At 41.6% G+C, this 19,323-nt stretch overlaps 2 protein-coding genes across 4 annotated transcripts in view; one reads left to right on the top strand and one right to left on the bottom strand.

Annotated features, from left to right (window-relative positions):
* LOC133466741 (beta-galactosidase-1-like protein 2) overlaps positions 1-7,511 on the bottom strand; it is a 13,275-nt gene extending 5,764 nt beyond the window's left edge. The window contains exons 1-14 of one of the 2 annotated variants that reach the window (XM_061750702.1): positions 7,420-7,511; positions 6,272-6,472; positions 5,760-5,945; positions 5,608-5,676; positions 5,123-5,218; positions 4,747-4,855; positions 4,557-4,649; positions 4,302-4,383; positions 4,164-4,228; positions 3,996-4,080; positions 3,005-3,142; positions 2,384-2,464; positions 2,205-2,314; positions 1,972-2,118 (exon numbers count right to left, since the gene is read on the bottom strand). In XM_061750702.1, the coding sequence (XP_061606686.1) occupies positions 1,972-2,118; positions 2,205-2,314; positions 2,384-2,464; positions 3,005-3,142; positions 3,996-4,080; positions 4,164-4,228; positions 4,302-4,383; positions 4,557-4,649; positions 4,747-4,855; positions 5,123-5,218; positions 5,608-5,676; positions 5,760-5,945; positions 6,272-6,472; positions 7,420-7,496 (1,539 nt within the window). In that variant the 5' untranslated portion in view covers positions 7,497-7,511. The remainder of the gene's footprint in view (positions 1-1,971; positions 2,119-2,204; positions 2,315-2,383; positions 2,465-3,004; positions 3,143-3,995; positions 4,081-4,163; positions 4,229-4,301; positions 4,384-4,556; positions 4,650-4,746; positions 4,856-5,122; positions 5,219-5,607; positions 5,677-5,759; positions 5,946-6,271; positions 6,473-7,419) is intronic. The other variant, XM_061750703.1, reaches the window with a different exon arrangement.
* On the top strand, positions 6,643-19,323 carry ei24 (EI24 autophagy associated transmembrane protein). 2 transcript variants are annotated; one of them, XM_061750709.1, is made up of 11 exons: positions 6,643-6,801; positions 9,804-9,937; positions 13,000-13,145; positions 14,993-15,053; positions 15,195-15,261; positions 15,355-15,479; positions 16,793-16,912; positions 17,029-17,140; positions 17,215-17,326; positions 17,862-17,936; positions 18,022-19,323. In XM_061750709.1, the coding sequence occupies exons 2-11, from the start codon at positions 9,896-9,898 to the stop codon at positions 18,182-18,184; spliced, it is 1,023 nt and encodes a 340-aa protein (XP_061606693.1). In that variant the 5' UTR covers positions 6,643-6,801; positions 9,804-9,895; the 3' UTR covers positions 18,185-19,323. The 2 variants fall into 2 exon arrangements, with proteins under 2 accessions (XP_061606693.1, XP_061606694.1); XM_061750710.1 differs by lacking the exon at positions 17,215-17,326.

Raw genomic sequence — 19,323 nt, 5'->3', positions numbered from 1 at the left:
AAGATGGCGGTCAATTGTCACATTGCTGGTAGTAGTAGTTGTGATGTGTTTGTGTGTGTTACATTTAGTTTTAGTTGTACCTTAAGCAAGGCTAGTGTTCGGTTTAGTGACCACGCTTTTTAGTTCCACAGTGTTAGAACTGGGAACAGCAGGTCCCATACCTGATACTGAATCATTAAAATTAGTTCATTGAAAATATTGTTTACAGAATCATTCAGTACTTCATCATTCTTTTCATGATTCAGCCCTGAGTTTCACATTGACTCTCCGACATGTGCACTCGGGGTCATATTCTCCCATTCATGCATAACTCTTTTTTTTTTTTTTAAACGAGTCTGGCTTGCGCACCTTTCATCTACATGCATTCTCCCATCCAGGCTTCTGACATGTCCACTGTGCATAACCGAATTTGAACCACCAAAGAGGAGTAATACATTGCAGTCTGGGGCTGGCTGTAAATCACGGAGCATGGCGTTTTCATGAGGCTTGTGAATGTCAGAAATCCATTTGAAAAAATATAGCACACTTTAAATATGAAAATACCTTCAGTAGTGGATGTGTCGTCGGAGAGCATGTTTTTGTTTTTTATTCTGTAGGAAATACATCCAATAAAAATAATTTAATCAGAATAATGTGTTTATGACTAAAAGCATGTTTGGAGGTTGATTGAAAAAAAAAAAAAAATTTTTTTTTAAATAACCTGCCCAACCTTCCCTGCGCCACAGAGCGGATGAGTCATTTTATCACGTAGACATTTTGATGGCTGGGAAAGAAGCATATAAAAGCAAATTATTAAATACCTAACCCACCATTGCATTGTAGTGACTCTGACCCGGTTGTCATAGCAACCCCCCGACCCCCGTCCGACCCCCACAACTGATAGACTATGCATTCCTCCCTGCTGCCCTGCTGTGCAAGACGGCCACCAAAGGACGCCTGGCGTACAGTATGTCAGCTGGATCTTAACCTAATTAACAGCACCCCATCGAATCTGGATTCCAGACATCAAATACCCTTTTGATGTTCAGAACTGATAGTGACCAAAAGGTTGGGAGATCCTCTCTCCAATAACACCAAGGTGGGACAAATCGGCAACGATAGATTTTTTAGTTGCATAGGCCACAGATTGAATTATTACTCCCGGACCTTGAGATATGTTTAATCACCGCTTTTTTTCAGGAATTCAAATACAACAATGAACTTTGTTTGATTTTAAAACATGCATGCTTCATGCACGCAAGGCGCTGCCAAACGCCCACAAGGAACAATTGCTGGGACACAGGCGACACTTGCTGGCGTTTGAGTTACTGCAAACCTGTGGACTCTCATTCGAAGTTTGTTTAACTGAAGATAAATATCTGTTTTGATATTTTACAAACTCTGCAGAAATTTTCCAAATGTATGCCTTGATGTCTGTCATTGTTACAGCTTTACAGGTCCAGCTGCGATACTTTGACAACTGTCACGGGGAGAACATGTAAACTCCACACAAGCGAGGCTAGATTTGAACCTGGGTCCTCAGAACTGTGAGGCCAGAGCCTACATTTCAAAGCTTTTTGGAAGTCGCTTTCAACTTGTTACGACGTATGTCGTAACTGAATCGATGTGATGTTTCAGGTTCACAGGGTACCGGACTTACCACAGCCTCTGGACCGCGTAAAAGGGAAAGCCAACCGGAGAACGCGCAGAAAGCTCGATTTGACGGGAAATGCCCACATTTTTGGTTGCTCCACCAAGAGTGAGTATATGGAATGAAGGTGCATAAATGCCAGATGGGAGAATCTGCGCAGCCACAAAAGCTTGCAACTGCGTGCCTTTGACCTCTTACACAATTGGGAGAATATGGCCAGTGCACATGCCAAATACGGCCACTGAGTCACACTAACTAACATGAACAGTTGCTGAACATTGTAAAATGAATACCTTAAGAAATTAAACTCACATAGACAGTAATGTTATAGTACAACTCACAAGGGCACGGTCTTTAACATTGTCTCCTGATGTCAAAAAGCCTCCACTGGTGATTGTTGTCTCATACAGTGTGTATCCATGGGACTGTCCATTCCTGTTGTTCATTGGTAGTTTCTCCATGTTAACCGGCATGTCTGACTTAAACGGCTGTGGAGGTAACAGTCAAGGCAGGACAGAAAAGCACTTGTCTGCTTCTGAAATATTTACAGATAATCTCACGTTTAAAGACATACTCCCTCAGTAAAGCTCAAAGCATCCCATAAAGACAAGTGCTGGTACATGATAGCTGGTTCATACGCTTCCTTATGTTGTAGCACTGGCATGTCGGGGAACCCTTGGCCTCCTGGAGGGAGAAGTCAAGTCACCGTACGGAGGACCATCCACATTACAGTATTTTTATTGCTTCACTTACTGTTGAATTGAGAGAACAGATCTCTGAGGAGATGATATTTCTGAGTGTACTCTCCAGCTTCTGACAAGGGAGCGTCATAATCTGCAAAATAGCTCCAATTAATGTGCTGTCTCCTGGCAGTTATATAAATTATGATTCTGTTAAATGCAGTTTGGGCGGCACGGTGACCGACTGGTTAGAGCGTCAGCCTCACAGGTCTGAGGACCCGGGTTCAATCCCCGGCCCCGCCTGTGTGGAGTTTGCATGTTCTCCCCGTGCCTGCGTGGGTTTTCTCCGGGCACTCCGGTTTCCTCCCACATCCCAAAAACATGCATTGATTGGAGACTCTAAATTGCCCGTAGGCATGACTGTGAGTGCGAATGGTTGTTTGTTTCTATGTCCCCTGCGATTGGCTGGCAACCAGTTCAGGGAGTACCCCGCCTCCTGCCCGATGACAGCTGGGATAGGCTCCAGCACGTCCGCGACCCTAGTGAGGAGAAGCGGCTCAGAAAATGGATGGATAAAGGCAGTTTGCTAAATGCTTCAGTGCTGACCTGTCAGAGCTACATCGTTAACATAACATTAGCATGAAAGAGAACGCTCGGTTATTTTAGACAATGTGTATGACACCGAGGCACCAACCGTAACTGGGGACCAATGCTTTGTAGGAAGGTTCAGCTAGTCCTCCGCTAATGAAACCAAAACTGGAACCTCCGTGGAACATGTAGAGGTTGACAGACATCCCACGCCTCAGAATCTCTCTAACACTAGACACCATATCTGAGATATAAATATAAATATCAACAGCAATCATTGCCTAATAATTAGAAATATAGACTATCAAATATTCAAGTCAATTCAATTCAAGTACAAAGACCATTTTCTCAATTCACTTCCACCCTCTGTGTCTGGAACTCATTCAAAATAACTTGACCTATATTTGAACATTTGCATTTAAATTTACATAGTAGCTGAGTGTCATTGCTCTCTCTCTGAGTACGGGAGGATCTAAATACTGTAGTTACTTTAAATGCATTTTATTTAAAAGAACAGATATGGCAATATTAATACTATTGGCTGTAGTTACACGTTCCATAGGAATTGTTTTTTAAATGTAATTATTTTTTTTAAAAACATATTTTCTTTCACTGAAAAACAAACAAAATTCATATTTGAAAAATACAGTACCGTAAAAATATTCCCCATGATCGTGTTGCATAAAATCTGGTTGCTTTAACCAAGTTTATGGCAAAAGTGTTTTCCCCCATGATCCCTGTACTGTGATTTGTTTATTTCCATTTATTCCTGCTAGAGAAGAAGACTATACACTGGGGGATGTTGAAGTATGTGGCTTCTCATTCAATTCGAAAAAAATACTATACAGTATTACGGTATCAATTATTCAGAACTTTGACAATGTTAATAAAAACTGGACACTATTATCTGTGTCAAAGGCTCAACCAAAATGCCATTTTTTGGGGGTTTCCTAAAAAGTGATAGTTCTGGAGAGGAAAGGCTTCCGCTCAACGCCAGCGATATACTGTATTAACATGCAGGAAACAAAATAAATAGAAAAAGAATGACAAGTAAGTAAGTGAGAGTTTGACTAAATTAAATAAATACTGTAACATACCCTCTGGGGGGAGCACGTGGTGGAGGTCACCCCACACATCGTACCAGCCTGTCCAGTAGTCCATCACCATAATTGGTCCGTTTGGCTTACAATCAGAAAAGAAGCCGCAGTATGTCATTTGATAGCCTTTAGAGACAGTGCGGGTAATGATGTGGAAATAACACATACCTGGATTATGGTCAGATCCTGAATGTCTCTCTGATTTAGCTTCTGCAACTTCAATGATCGCATGGCTGCAAGACAGCATAAGTAAAGCATATGTGAGTCAATGTGAGAGAGTGCGTGTATGGATGATAAATACTTTACCTCCGTCTACACCCCCTGACTTTAATGTGTTGCGGTTGTCTGATGTGAGCAGTAACTCACGGATCCCTCGAGACTGCAAAGCCTTTTCAAAAAAAAAAAAAAATCACCACAATCCAAATTTTATTTTTTGCACACAATACACTCATCATGCACTTTATAAGGTACAAAAAGATTACAGCTGTATTTGGGGGGGGGATATATATCTAATGTTGTAGCCACTGAGTGTTCTTATTAGTATTTAGTCTGTCACATTACCGCTTTAATAAATGGCATGTAAGCATCATCCTTAGCAAAAGACCCATATTCGTTTTCAACCTGGACAGCGATAATGGGACCACCTTTCTTAAACTGAAAAACACAAGAACATTTCATTACAACAACAGAAATGAGCCTGACCTACAATCAGATCTACAATTCTATTTAAACGAAGGAACGGAAAGGCCACCTGCAAAGGAACAACTTTTGGAATAAGTTTGTCAAAAAAAATGTTGACAGCCTCAGTGAATCCAGGGTATGTTGTTCTCACTCTCATGTCGTCATCTTGGAGAAGCCAGCTACAAAGAAACAGAAAAGCTGCTTGGTCAAGTAAATCCAGAAATCTACAAGAACAACAAGGCCGCCGTAAGTTAACCATTCCGGACAAAGCTTTACGAACTGGGCCTGAGTCTTCCCCTGACAATGAGACATGACATTTTCACCGAGTTAAATTCAATACGGAATGGGTTGTGTTTCGCATCAAGTGGCATAGCTGCGTAACAATTAATTTGTGTAACGACTTCTACATTTCACCACACAAGAACCTTATGTCTTCAGTGTCTGACCTCGGCAGCCCCCCTAGGTCCAGTTCAGAGGAGATGTACGGCCCTGGACGTAAAATCACCCACAAACCCAGTTCAGCTGCAAGATGGATATAAGCTCTGAAACCGAAGAGAAGGCATTCAATAAGTAGCATGAAGGCAAACAGATAGCCTACGCGGTGACTGATGCTCTCCGCTGCAAAGTTGATGGAACATCAAGTGTGCTTGGCAACAACAGGAGCAGGCTGTGGTGTGATATCCTGCTGCTGTGCTCCCGTGTTGTTAATTGCTTGAGAAGTTGCTGTTGTTGTGGAGATGCTGTCGTTGTCAGGTGGGGTGCTTCTAAGCCAATGCGCTGGGGTTTACATGGTGAGGGAGGGGAACCTGAGTATTCCCATTGTGCAAATAATGACAGCGGTGCTGCGAAGCGCTTGAATTGCAATTATACAGTATGTACACAGAATGCTGTGAAAAAGTATGTTATCAGGTCAAGCAGTCAAAAGTCTCACTCTAAATCCAGCTGTGTGTGGAAGTTGAAGAGCCCTCTCTGGGGCTGATGCAGACTCCACGGTACGTATCTGCGTGGGCACGTGAATCACTGGTCAACATTGGTCTGGGGTTGTGAGAGATATGGCTTTAAAAAAATAAAAACCATTCCTACGTGGTGAGGGTGTTTATGCCACAGGCCTTCATTTTCATCAGGCGGTCCCTCCAGTAGGCCCTGGGCACACGAAAATAGTGGATGGATCCTCCGAGGATACGGAAGGGCTCACCCTCCAAGGTGAACTGGGACGAGTTGGCACTCAGTCCGACTTTCCGGCTTATTCTCTGCCCCCCTCTCGGTATGCTGAAGAAGAATTGCAGTTCATATGCAGTCACATAACAGTGCATTGTGCTTGAATTAAGCACATGACACTCTTGATAGGAACTTGCAGGATTTTTGCACAATAAGCATGACCAAATTTGAATTCAGATTGGAACCACATTTAGAAATACATTCTCAAATTACACAAGTTTACTATTTTACCGCTAGAAAAAAAAAATATTAGAACAACATGACGAAACATATTCTAAAATGTACTTAGTTTAATGCAGTTATTGCTTTTAATTGATCATTTCACATACAGTAGTAGCTCCCAAATAAATACACAAGTTAGTCAGCGCACAACTTACCCTAGGTATCTGTATGTGATGACAACAGCAACAGAAAGGCAAATGAGCGCACATATTCTTTTGTGCGCGTTTCTTATCCTGAGCACAATCATAGATGACGATGCGCGGATAACTCCTGCAGCTGAGCTTGAACTGGATCTCAGGGCAAATGAACACATGATGCTCATAGCTGTACCAGAGCACCGCCTTGGGGGAGTGACCCTATATGCAAGGATGTGAGTTATTTTATTAAACTATATAAGATGGTCATTGCAAAGTACCATTATCGTCTTTCTGTTACCGTGCAAAACCGGCTCACACTCACTACCATTTTCCCGTTAAAAGGTGCTTGTTAGATGCAACACACATTGGGTTGAAGCACGAATAAGAACTACATTTCCCGTGATCCTTCAGGGTTGGAGCTTGCGCAATGGGGGTTTCCTCGGCCCCTTGGTAGACTAGTCAGTGTTCTTGTTGTTATTGTCGCTCCCTTGTAGCGGGGGAGGAGAAAAAACAACAACGTTAATATTTACAGTTACCTGATGCATGCGGTAAGGAGCTCTTTCATCGCGTGTTGAAATATTGTCTCTTGTTGTTAGTTGTCACGAGAGTTACTCAAGGCGTTGAGCGTTAGCATTGAACGTTAGCTAGCGACATAAACAAACGAGCTAGCAGAGTGCTGACAGATTTGGGAGACCAGACATAAAAATCAAGCCGACATTGCAAGACAAATGTTGACGTAGCATAATGTCGTTTGTCTTTAGGCAGGCTAACACGAAACACTTACGCTTGACATTGGCTAACCCTGAGACAGCGTGCTGACGTCAACTCAAAACAATAGTTTCTTGTTGGAGAATATACACGCCTTTATTTATATCCGTTACAAATCCTCCATAATTGATTTGGTTTCAAATTTAATTCAACTATGTTTTTATCTCACTAAAATGTAACAACGCGAATTCGATTATTACGTTTCTCTTTCGTTGTCAAGTGAGCTAGTACACTTGACTTTGGCGTGTGGCGGTTACACGTTCGAAAGAGGCTTTCTTCTTGGCGAAAAAGCCAGGTTTGCATCAAAATCGCTGATTATCTAGCTTTATCGATCGTCGAGATTAGAGGTCGCAGGTAACCGACGGTTATACACCATATTGCCAAAAGTATTCGCTCACCTGCCTTGACCCACATATGATTTTAAGTGACATCCCATTCCAAATCCGTAGGGTTCAATATGATGTCGGTCCACCATTTTCACCTATAACAGCTTCAACTCTTATGGGAAGTCTATCCACAAGGTTTAGTAGTGTGTTTATGGGAACTTTTGACCATTTTTCCGGAAGCGTATTTGTGAAGTCACACACTGATGTTGGATGAGAAGGCCTGCCTCTCAGTCTTCGCTCTAATTCGTCCCAAACGTGTTCTATTGGGTTGAGGTCAGGGCTAGTCAGGTTCATCCAATTTTAAGTTTAATAATTAAAATCTAACTATTTTATCTAGTAACGGGGCACCACGTCACTTTTTATGAGGATAACATTTAGGGAAAGTGACGAGAAACCTTTTTATCAGTCTCGTAATCTGAAGGTTGCTTCACTTTATGAAATTTTGAGTTCTAGATGACAGCGGTTTACTTAAACTCAGAACACACACAAAATACAACCCAAAGTGGCATTTTATAGTATATTTAATGATATCGACAAGGGATCTAGAGGGAAACACACAAAGGGGTCTAAATAAAGAAAGAAAATAACACTGATAATGATACAATGAAAAAAAAGAAGGAAAATAGGCGTATGAAAAGGGAAATAGAACATTGTGTGTTGGACTAAAGTTGGAAACGTGAGCGTTTACTGCGTCCAGTGCTGACGGGAGAGAGAGAGAGGACAAAGTTGAGATTTTGTGTGAAGCTAGTAATTTTCCCGAAATTATTAGGCACTAATATTGCACATTCTGGCAAAGGTTTGCCGGTTCTACTCATGATCTTAGGCTCAAACTGGTGGGTGGTAAGTCTCTCCCTGGGTGCGTCTCGGGAAGCAAGGAGACAGATTTGGTTGAAGAAGAAAAAGATGCACAAAAATCAAACAAAAACAAAAGAGGCGGAAGAAGACAAATTGTTGTGCGTCACGCCTTCTTGGGAGAATAGGACCGTCGCTCGTAGAGGCGAGCAAAAACACCAGCGAGAGAAGGCAGGAGTTAAGAGTTAAATACCCCAGAGGGGGGGTGTGGGCAAGAGGGATTGACGACCTGGAGAAGACCACACCCATCAGCTTGAATATAGACTACAAATTTGATAAAATGGGTTTAAAATCATATATTAATATAAAATAACCTTAACTAGGTACTGTCTTTACTCAGAGGTCAAGCATATCAGACTGACTGTTTATGCGTTAGGTTTGGGAAATCAACTGCTTATGGTTCAAATCACATTTCATGCTGCTTGGAGTCAAATCAAGACAAACAATTCTCAAAGCCTCGCACTTGCACTTGTACAGTTGGCACTGACACAGACATCAAGGCATACATTTGGAATATTTCTGCAGAGTTCGTGAAATATCAAAACAGACATTTATCCTTGGTTAAACATGGCAGATGACAGTTCACGGGTAGCAGTCCTCTCAAACGCCAGTGGGTGGCGCTCTGCGTGCACGTTTGGATATTAAGCAAATAGTTTGTTGGTCTATTTGCATCCCATCGTCGATCCGCCATTTGGGCGGTTGTGAGGACTCTTTGATGACTGTAAACCAAGATTTCGAGGGGACCTGCTAATTAATTTAGGGTCCACGCAAAGTCTCCTTGTGGGAGAGTCTCACAGCAGAACCGCTCGGAAGAATGCAGTTCATCAAGGTGGGGGCAAGCTTCTGACAACTGGGTCAGAGTCACTACAACAGTAATATAAAATATGTATAACAAATTTAAACAGTCAAAAATGGAAACGGAAAAACATTACTTGGGTAACAGTTTGATTTAGTGTGGGTCGATTAATCATGCCTGCAGAGTGCGGCGCGAGCGTGACCGATCCACTCATGCTTTATCTAACTGTTACACTTGAATAGTCGATGAAATGTGTACGGCAGGGTGCAACATCACGCGGGTCGAGCATTTTCATAAAGTGATGAAACCCCTCATCTTTGACCACAGGAAAGGGCTGCAAAATTGTTTACATAAATGCTCCCAGTGCGCGGGTTATTTTCTTGTGTTTATCTGAAATAGCAGGGTAGGTGTGTTCAAAAGCATTCTGAATAAACAGTTGTTTGGCTGGTGTTACCTTTTCGACTTGCTCAACTGTCCTGTGTCCAGGAATCAGTGACAGACAGTCCCATGTGGTTTTCTTCGATGGCGAAACTGAAACGTGTCCACAACGGATATTTGAATGAAGCCATTTCTTCAATTTTTTTGTCTTTGATTGTGATTAACATGTCCATGACTTGCACTTTAAACCGGGTACAGTTTCAGTTGTGAGTGTGGGTGTCTGTCTGTGTAATCTTCACATTCGGTTGGCTTGTGTATATCTGCCACAGATCACATCCCTTATCTGTTTACTTTATCTGGGTTATGGCAGGTTACTGGGTGATCTTCCTGCCATGAGAGCTGCCCACCAGGTCAACTGTTGCCCTTCCTTCTGCAGTTGATGGATCTGCAGCTGGTACAGAGATGACAGACAGTGTCAGGGCCTTCCTCCGCAATGTTGCGACGGTCAGCAACAACACACATGAACCCACATCACCTAGCAGAAGGGTGAAGTTTACAGACACTGAAACTGAATTTACGGATCCACCAAGCTAATTTCCTACGAATTTTTTTATTTTATTGCATTGGCACCTCCAAAGTCAAAAACCTCTAAATTCATTCAATACATCAACATTACCGTCATCATACATCACGCAAAAAAGTAAAAGTGTGACGTATACAATAGAACAGGGAGTGTAAATTATTGTGATTTAAGTAAGTTGATGTCCATCCATCCATTTTCTACCGCTTATCCGAGGTCGGGTCGCGGGGGCAGTAGCTTTAGCAGGAACGCCCAGACATCCCTCTCCCCAGCCACTTCATCCAGCTCTTCCGGGGGGGATCCCGAGGTGTTCCCGGGCCAGCCGAAAGATGTAGTTTCTCCAGTGTGTCCTGGATCGTCCCCGGGGTCTCCTTCCGGTGGGACGTGCCCGTAACACCTCACCAGGGAGGCGTCCGGGAGGCATCCGAATCAGATGCCCCAGTCACCTCATCTGGCTCCTCTCGATGGAGGAGCAGCGGCTCTACTCTGAGATCCTCCCGGATGACCGAGCTTCTCACCCTATCTCTATGGGAGAGCCTGGACACCCTGCGGAGGAAACGCATTTCGGCCGCTTGTATCCGAGATCTTGTTCTTTCGGTCACGACCCACAGCTTGTGACCATAGGTGAGGGTAGAAACGTAGATCGACCGGTAAATCGAGAGCTTCGCCTTTCGGCTTCGATCCTTCTTTACCACAACGGACCGATACAAAGTCCGCATCACTGCAGACGCTGCGCCGATCCGCCTGACGATCTCCCGTTCCATTCTTCCTTCACTTGTGAACAAGACCCCACGATATTTGAACTCCTCCACTTGGGGCAGGATCTCATCCCCGACCTGGAGAGGGCACGCCACCCTTTTCCGACTGAGGACCATGATCTCAGATTTGGAGGTGCTGATTCTCATCCCAGCCGCTTCACACTCGGCTGCGAACTGCTCCAGTGAGAGTTGGAGGTCACGGCTTGATGAAGCCAACAGAACCACATCATCTGCAAAAAGCAGAGATGCAATACTGAGGCCACCAAACCGGACCCCCTCTATGCCTCGGCTGCGCCTTGAAATTCTGTCCATAAAAGTTATGAACAGAATCGGTGATAAAGGGCAGCCTTGGCGGAGTCCAACCGTCACCGGGAACGAGTTCGACTTACTGCCGGATATGCGGACCAAACTCTGACTCCGGTCATACAGGGACCGAAGAGCCATATCAGGGGGTTCGGTACCTCATACTCCCGAAGCACCCCCCACAGGACTCCCCGAGGAACACGGTCAAACGCCTTCTCCAAGTCCACAAAACCCATGGAGACTGGTTGGGTGGACTCCCATGCACCCTCGAGGACTCTGCCGAGTGTGTAGAGCTGGTCCACTGTTCCACAGCCAGGACAAAAACCACACTGCTCCTCCTGGATCTGAGATTCGACTTCCCGACGGACCCTCCTCTCCAGCACCCCTGAATATACTGTACCAGGGAGGCTGAGGAGTGTGATCCCCCTGTAGTTGAAACACACCCTCCGGTCCCCCTTTTTAAAAAGGGGACCACCACCCCAGTCTGCCAATCCAGAGGCTCTGTCCCCGATGTTCACGCGATCTTGCAGAGGCGTGTCAACCAGGACAGCCCCACAACATCCAGAGCCTTGAGGAACTCTGGGCGAATCTCATCCACCCTTACCACGAGGAGCTTTTTACCTGATAAGCATGATAAATTATTACTTAATATATCAGGCTACAGAAAGAAATACAACATACTTTGAATATTTTTTTTCCCAAGGAAGACTTTAGGCTCAGACTTTGAGTTACAACTAAGTCGGGGTAAATCATGATTCATGTTGACAACATTCTTTCTAGCGATAATAAACCAAATTAGCAGGTGACAGGTGAGTTTGTCTTGTTGCAGCTGGAATGTTAGTTACTTCCATTTTTTTTTCTTTTTTATTTAACATTAGACTGTTTGAATTGGGCAGGTCTCATGTAATGAATCATTACACCTGTATTTTAATATCAACCACAAATTTGTAAAGTTCCTGCTGAGATTGTTCTCAAAAAGACTTCTCTGGAGGCTATCACTGAAAATCATGTCAGTCATGGTTGTGACATGAGGACTAACTCTTTTTGATTGCTGTATTTTGAATCACATTCTTAATGTAGAATTGAATGAGCTGTGAATGGGAATTTTAAGATTCGTCAAACCCATCATTGAGGAGCTTGGCTAAACGGATTTAACCTTTTGGTCATGAAGTAAGAAAAACGGTGTCTTAAAAAGCATGCACTGCTATTTACGCTTAAAGAATGATCTGAAAACAGATTTAGTTTAGTTGTATATTGTAGTAACATATAAGCCTTGTGTCGTCCTCTTGTCTCTAGACTCCAGCATCGAGGCGAGCAACAACGCCAACGTTTATTAATGGACTATTAGTGACATCTGCTGTTGCAAAAAAGCAGAATTGTTGCTTATTGCACTTGAAGCATATTACTTACATTGGGCGGAATCCTTGCAGCTCCAAAACCATTTATTTTCAGAAAACCAAAAACAAAACGTGTTGAGCCATTAACATTCATTAACATTGACATTAACATTAATTGCATCGTCAAAGAGAGCAAGCCATTTTCAACTTTTTAGATTGATCAGTAATTTGTAGAAATAACAGACCCACGTGGGGACTGACAAATAGTATATATTTGTATTTGTATTATCAGTTTATTTTAGTGAGTAATAATAATTAAGATATGTCAACAATGTTCTTCCAATGATTTTTGTGTATGCTACTGACCATTCCTTACAAGTATTCCATTCCAAGCAGGCAACCCTGAACAGGACAAGCAGTGTTGATAATAAATTTAGTATAGAAACTATAGAACTCAAATTGTGATGCACGGATATTTGGGTGTAAACATCAGGCCCACGAATGTCATAAATGTTTTCATTGTTTTTATTTTTAAATGCAGTTTAGAGTTAAGAACGTATGTTCTCTTTTTCAATTGGGTCCTTGCAGGGGATCAAGGACTCCATATTGGGAATTCGAACCATATCCAAGCTGGATGCCCGCATCCAGCAGAAAAGGGAGGAACAGCGGCGGAGAAGGGCCAGCGGGGCTTTGGCACAGAGACGGGCTCAGAGTGAGGAGCGTAAACCAGACAAGTATGTCTAACAGTTACATCGATTCTAAAGATGACAGTCCAAACCACTCTGATGATGTGGTGGCAAAGTCACTTTTCAATAGCACCCTAATAATTATGGATCTACCTGTATTTGATAGACTTTCTTGTATACTGCGGACCCTCAGAACAGTTTGCAGTCATAAAACTCGGAATTTGACCTAAAATTGCAATTATAATACAGTTAAAAACTGGGACACAAATCTTGCGCACAAATTAAAATAGGACAAGATGAGACAAAACGGCTCAGCAGGATTGTGTAAGTTCTAGTATTCATATGTTATTGAGTTTGTTTTAACAATTTTTTTCACTATTGTGGCACTTGACTATGCAAAAAAGTAAGTTAAAACATTGTGTATGAGGATGAAACTTTTAACTCCCTGAACTGATAAATTCTATTCAAAATCCAGACAAACTCGCCTCGTGAAAGAGATTGTGTTGGACTTCTGAGTTCTCATTATGAATGCAGCGTCTCCGACGCTGCTCAACAGTTGTCTTGTTGTCTATCGATGGACATTGTACAGTACCTGTATATCCTTGAGAAATTAGTCAGGGATTACTGTCAGTTGATGTGAGGTTGGCGCTAGGAGTGTCCCGATGTAGTCATTGAGACCGGAAATCGGTAGGATGTCAGCAAAAAAACAAGTATCGGATCGAATCGGACAGGATCTAAAATCTCTGATTTTTACCACTCTTATACAAGCATTCCGTTCCCATTCTCCGCTCCAGCGCTTCTATCCAGCAGCGCCCGGACAGCATGCAGAGCCCACATAGTAGCAAGGAGTAAGAGTGAATATTGCTTGCTTAAAGTCATTTATTGACACTCCAGTTGAAATTCACTCTAAAACTAAACATACATAAAATGAGTACTCTTACTCAATGTTCACAGACTTCGTGTCTTTCTTCGTTTTTGTTCAGAAAAATTGCTAGCTCCCAGCTAACACACAATGAATGAAAAACACCATAGATGAGCTAACGAGAATTTGCATCGAACTCGCGGCACTTATCTGTCAAAATAATGAATATGGGCACACAAACACTGTATAAAAACATATGGCAAATGGCAATATAACAATACTCTTAGGCATTTATTCTTCAAACGCTGTGAAGAAGGAGTTATATAAAAAAATTATCGATTGTGACTTGTATTTTCTTTGTTACTGCAAGTGTGTTGTCTCATTGCGTGCACCATACTACCCCTCAGTGTTCACGACGTGCATTGCAGGAACAGCGAATAAAACTATGCCCCAGATGCATTGATGCACATGTGGAGAAACCGAAATGCTGTTCCCACCATATAATGACAGTAAAAAAATAACTGAATAGAACTTGAATTGTTATTTTGCATTTTAAAAGTATAATTTGTATTTATTAGTTATTTTTCACGGTTTCTAATTTATTTATTCTGTTCAAATGCAGAATATGCTCATGTTTAAGTTAAGCACTGGTTATGTTGCAATTAAAATGTATTTATTGAAGTTATTTTTCAGGATTTTCCAAAATAATTTTTAGTTATTTTATTCAATTGTAGTACATTCCTGAGTTTAAAGTGACTTTATGTAACCCGTTGTTTGGTAATAAATTGATCAGTTTTTCCCCATACCTACTATTGTTGATTGATATTCTCTGTTTGAGTTATATCACTTGATCAAGCCTATTATAACATTCCGTACTACAAAATAAGTAAAGTATGGGTGATTATTATGATTATAAGGCGGCATGGTGGCCCAAGTTAAAAATAGAAAGAATGAAGTTACTCAGTTTGGTACATTGAAGGAAAGAACAACATTTTAGCATATACTTCAGTGATTTGGATCATTTTTTTTGTAGTGACCCCAAAGTAGCCAGCAGGATCATTCAGTGCTGTGCCTGGAATGGAGGAGTCTTCTGGGTAAGAAGTTCAACCTACTTTGTTCTTTTCTCAGACGAGCATGTCTGCGATGATCGTGCTGAAGCCTGACACCTTAGAAAATTGAAGAGAAGGTCTCACTCAAAATCTTCTGTTAAGATTTGGATCTTGTTTTCTTTTCAGCTCAGTCTGTTTCTCTTCTACCGGGTGTTTATCCCACTACTTCAGACTCTCTCTGCAAAAATTATCGGTATGTACTGTATATAAGGCGTTAAAAGGACTTAATGATGGATTATCGAGTTGTGAAATACACTTGTCAGGCAACAATTTGTCTTTGCTCCAGGTGACCCTTCGCTCCATGGCACTGTCTGGTCATGGTTAGAGTTCATCCTGACTTCTGTCTTCAGTGCTCTCTGGGTTCTCCCACTGTTTGTCCTCAGCAAGATTGTCAATGCCATCTGGTTTCAGGTACCTCCCTGATATTTTTACAATGCATTCAAATTGTCCAATGTTCCAACATTTTTATTACCACTTGTCCTGTTGAGCGTCTTCTAACGCTCAGAAGCAGACTGTGATGTACTTTCATTTGGACCAGAAATCGTTTTATCAAGATAAGAAAATAACTAACACTACAAGTCCATCACCACATTACCATTCCCATATATATTTATTCTTTAAATTGTGTCCCGATCAGTGTTGCCACAGTTACCTTGAAAAAGAAACGTTGTTACTTTACTGATTACTTGAGCTTAAAAGTAACTTAGTTACTTGACTGATTACTTGATTTCAAAAGTAACAAAGTTAGAAAAAAGTAACTTTCTAGTTACTTTCAGTAGCTGCCAAGTGGCAGTAATATCACTTATCAGCAGCACAAAAAAAGAATTAGCTTAACCGTACCCATTTCTTGGTAATGTACCCCACACAAGTTGCAGAATCATGTCATTAACATAACTTAAATATTAGTGTAGTTGAAGCCACATTCAATCAGCAACTTCGTGCTGACTTGACATGCCAACACAATACAGTTAAATTCATAAACGTAAACAAGCACGCCATTCTCAGTACACTGCCGATTGTGGTCCACGAAGGCAACTGTGTATACGTGCCTGCCTTTGTGTGAACGTAAATGTGAAAGTGAGTGACACACGCACCATTGCTCCCACCACAGTAATTTGGATGCAAAGAGCGAGAGAACTTTTTTTCTTACTGCGTGACGTCAGCCGTGCAGCGCGTTCAACCAGCTCACAGACAAAGTTGAGAGTTCTCACTTTTTATTGTAAATATTATTTAAGCTAAGTATTTTAAGTCCTTCAGTGAGTCCATCCTTACCCTCCATGACCGATTGATGATCGCGCACTCAATATGAATAATTAACCCACAATGCATTCCGCGTTTAACACGCCAGTAAAACTGTATTCTTAATGTGTAAATCAAAATGTAACAACAATCAAATACACTTTTTACTCAGGAAAATAACACACATAGTGTGGCGACGGTGAATGGATTTATGTAAATAAATAAACTTTTCCATGATAGTCCATTTGTTTTGGAAAGGGTCTGTACTACTGAAGTGAGTTTTAGATTCAACAAATCTGGAGATGATCAGACCTGGGTCTGGCCAGTGAAATTGAACTCCGCTTTCCAAGAACTGTGGTTAATGAGTCGGGGGTTACTTTTTCACATAGGGGCACATAAAAAATGTTTGGATTTTTGGCTACACTAAACTGTCATACTGGAGCTTACATTTTATTTGTGTCTTGATAGTTGTCTACTTGTTGCAGGATATTGCTGACTTGGCATTCGAAGTGTCGGGCTGTAAAGCGCAGTCATTCCCCAGCGTGAGCAAGATCATCGCAGACATGCTCTTCAACCTCCTCCTCCAGGCACTCTTCCTCATTCAGGTTTCAACCATTTATATGTTTTGTCTTTTGTTTCAGGGAGGTTATTATCTCCAAGCTAAACTCACATACGATGAGTTCTGTCAGATTGAGTGCCACTCTGTATGTGTGTCCTCTAGGGTATGATTGTTAGCCTATTTCCCATCGATGCCATTGGACAGATGGTCAGCCTACTGCACATGTCTCTGCTCTATTCCCTGTACTGTTTTGAGTACCGCTGGTTCAACCACGGTGAGCTATCCCAATACTTTCAACGCAAACTTGACACATATGTAATGTCAAACTAAAACTAACTGATGTTTAAGGCATCGAGATGCACCAAAGGCTGTCCAATATTGAGAGGAACTGGCCATATTACTTTGGCTTTGGTTTGCCCATGGCTTTGTTGACTGCTTTGCCTTCATCGTACATCATCAGGTAAGGCCTCGATTCCACAGGGATGTGTGCATCATGTTCCATCTCTGGCTTGATCATGGTTTGTCTATAAAGATAATTAGCCACAGTAAGTGTGGGGTGTGTTAAAATGATGATTTTGTTTCTTACCTGGGCATCAAACAACCAGAATACCATGATACATTGCATGCAATGGCAGTATTTTGCAACTGCATGAGATGTAGCTAAACTATCAAACAGTCAAATCGATGACACTGCTTAATCAAGCTCACTGATTTGGATTGAAGAAACTGGTCTTTTGAGATGACGTGAACTTGATGCACTATGTTTGAAATAAAACTGTGAACAGAGTAAGAGAGGGAAAAGGGGAAATTGTTGTTTCTGCTCAACAATGCTGTTTTGTCTTATTTACCAAGCCTGTTGATTATTTAGAATAAATGTAATCTATAAATTTAGCGCAAAGAATAGCCCTCTGGGGACTAAAACAGTAACAAAAATCACAAAGGAATGTATTAATATTTAAAAAGAAAGCTTTTGTGTTTTATTTTGTTCTACCTAGTGGCTGCTTGTTTTCCATCCTCTTCCCTCTCTTCATCATCAGCGCTAATGAGGCCAAGACACCAACAAAACTGTAGTAAGTGATAAAGCAGCTTTTGTTAATCATTTGAGCAAACGTTGTTCCCCTTGCTGAGTCATATTTTGTATTTCCCAATTTGTAGCCATTTTCAGCTGCGTCTCTTCTCGCTGGTGGTGTTTATCAGCAACAAGCTTTTTCACAAGACAGTCCACCTGCAGTCCTCAATGACATTGTCAACATCATCGGAGAGACTCACATCCCCCAACACGTCCCCGGTCCGACAAAGACTTCTGCCCACCCAGTGATGATGATGATGCTGCATGAAGGACCCTCGCTTAATGTGACAAAGATTTTTCCAGAAGGATTTCCTTAATTAATGTGTTTTACAGCACTGGGTTTACATGTTTTTACTCATCTCTGGCCCTTTTATTCATATTCATTTGTCCACAATGTCAGGTTGACATACAAATGCCCTGTGCCTCACATTCGAAACACGTAATGTACTCAAAATTGTTTTCTTTTGGGTTTTTTTTCATTCTCATTTTGTATAACGTGCCATTTCAGTGACTCTCCTTCAAGAAATAACAGCACAATTAATCATGTAGAGTTTTATCTGAAAGGGGGACTAGCTGAAATTTTGGAAGGAACTTGTTTGCTTTTAGAAGCAACTAGGTTGTTTTTACCTGCAGCAGTACGTGTTTGTTTGATGGTGCAAGTTTCATAATGTTCCTGTGACTGTCAGGTTATGGTGTCCCAGCAGTTCCAGAAAGTGTGATGTTAAGCCCATGGAGATTTATTTTATTATTTTTTTTTTTTTTAAACTGGAGGTTTATTTAAAAATAGAGTTGATAAGTGAGGAGCTAAAATGATTTGGGACCATCTGATGACAGGTTTCCCAATCTTCCACAAATTAAAATGGGAGCTGTATTCATTGCAAACTATGAGACGATCGAAAAACTGTTTGTCATTATAAATGTATTCAGTGATCAATTGGATGATGCTGCCAAGCTGCAAGCACGTGTTACTTCATGTTGCACTGCTACAAGTCTAAAAACATAATATTAAGAACACTTTAAAACTTCGCCCTGTGTCCTCTACCTTTCTACAGAGTAGACACAAGTACATGATCCCTTTGACTATTTTAATTTGTCCTATGTTTATTAAGTACTGACCTACCAACATGCAATGAACCCCTCTCGCACCTTACATTCAACAGGTTGTTAAAGGGCCTTACTTTTGACCTCACTGTTGCAAGAGCGTTGTGTTTGTGAACAATGATGTTTATGAATGAGGTTTTGTAATGGAAATGCATCTCATTTCAATCAAATTAATCAGTATTTACCAGTGATATTGGCTTGAATTCTGCAAGTGTCTGCTTGCAGAATTATGCAAAACGTGCTCACGGTTTTGCTATCAATGATAAAATAAAAATGTTTCAAACGGC

Source organism: Phyllopteryx taeniolatus, chromosome 17, assembly GCF_024500385.1.
Source record: "Phyllopteryx taeniolatus isolate TA_2022b chromosome 17, UOR_Ptae_1.2, whole genome shotgun sequence".
NCBI lineage: Eukaryota > Metazoa > Chordata > Actinopteri > Syngnathiformes > Syngnathidae > Phyllopteryx > Phyllopteryx taeniolatus.
The sequence above is the reverse complement of the archived record's forward strand: the minus strand, read 5'-3'. Positions and strand labels throughout refer to the sequence as shown.

Excerpts from the sequence above, each read along its gene's own strand:
- ei24 (XM_061750709.1), top strand. The coding sequence starts at position 9,896 with ATGACAGACAGTGTCAGGGCCTTCCTCCGCAATGTTGCGACG. Across the intron at positions 13,146-14,992 it reads GAGGAGCGTAAACCAGACAA|TGACCCCAAAGTAGCCAGCA; the intron begins GTATGTCTAACA and ends TTTTTTTTGTAG. Across the intron at positions 15,480-16,792 it reads TCAATGCCATCTGGTTTCAG|GATATTGCTGACTTGGCATT; the intron begins GTACCTCCCTGA and ends TACTTGTTGCAG.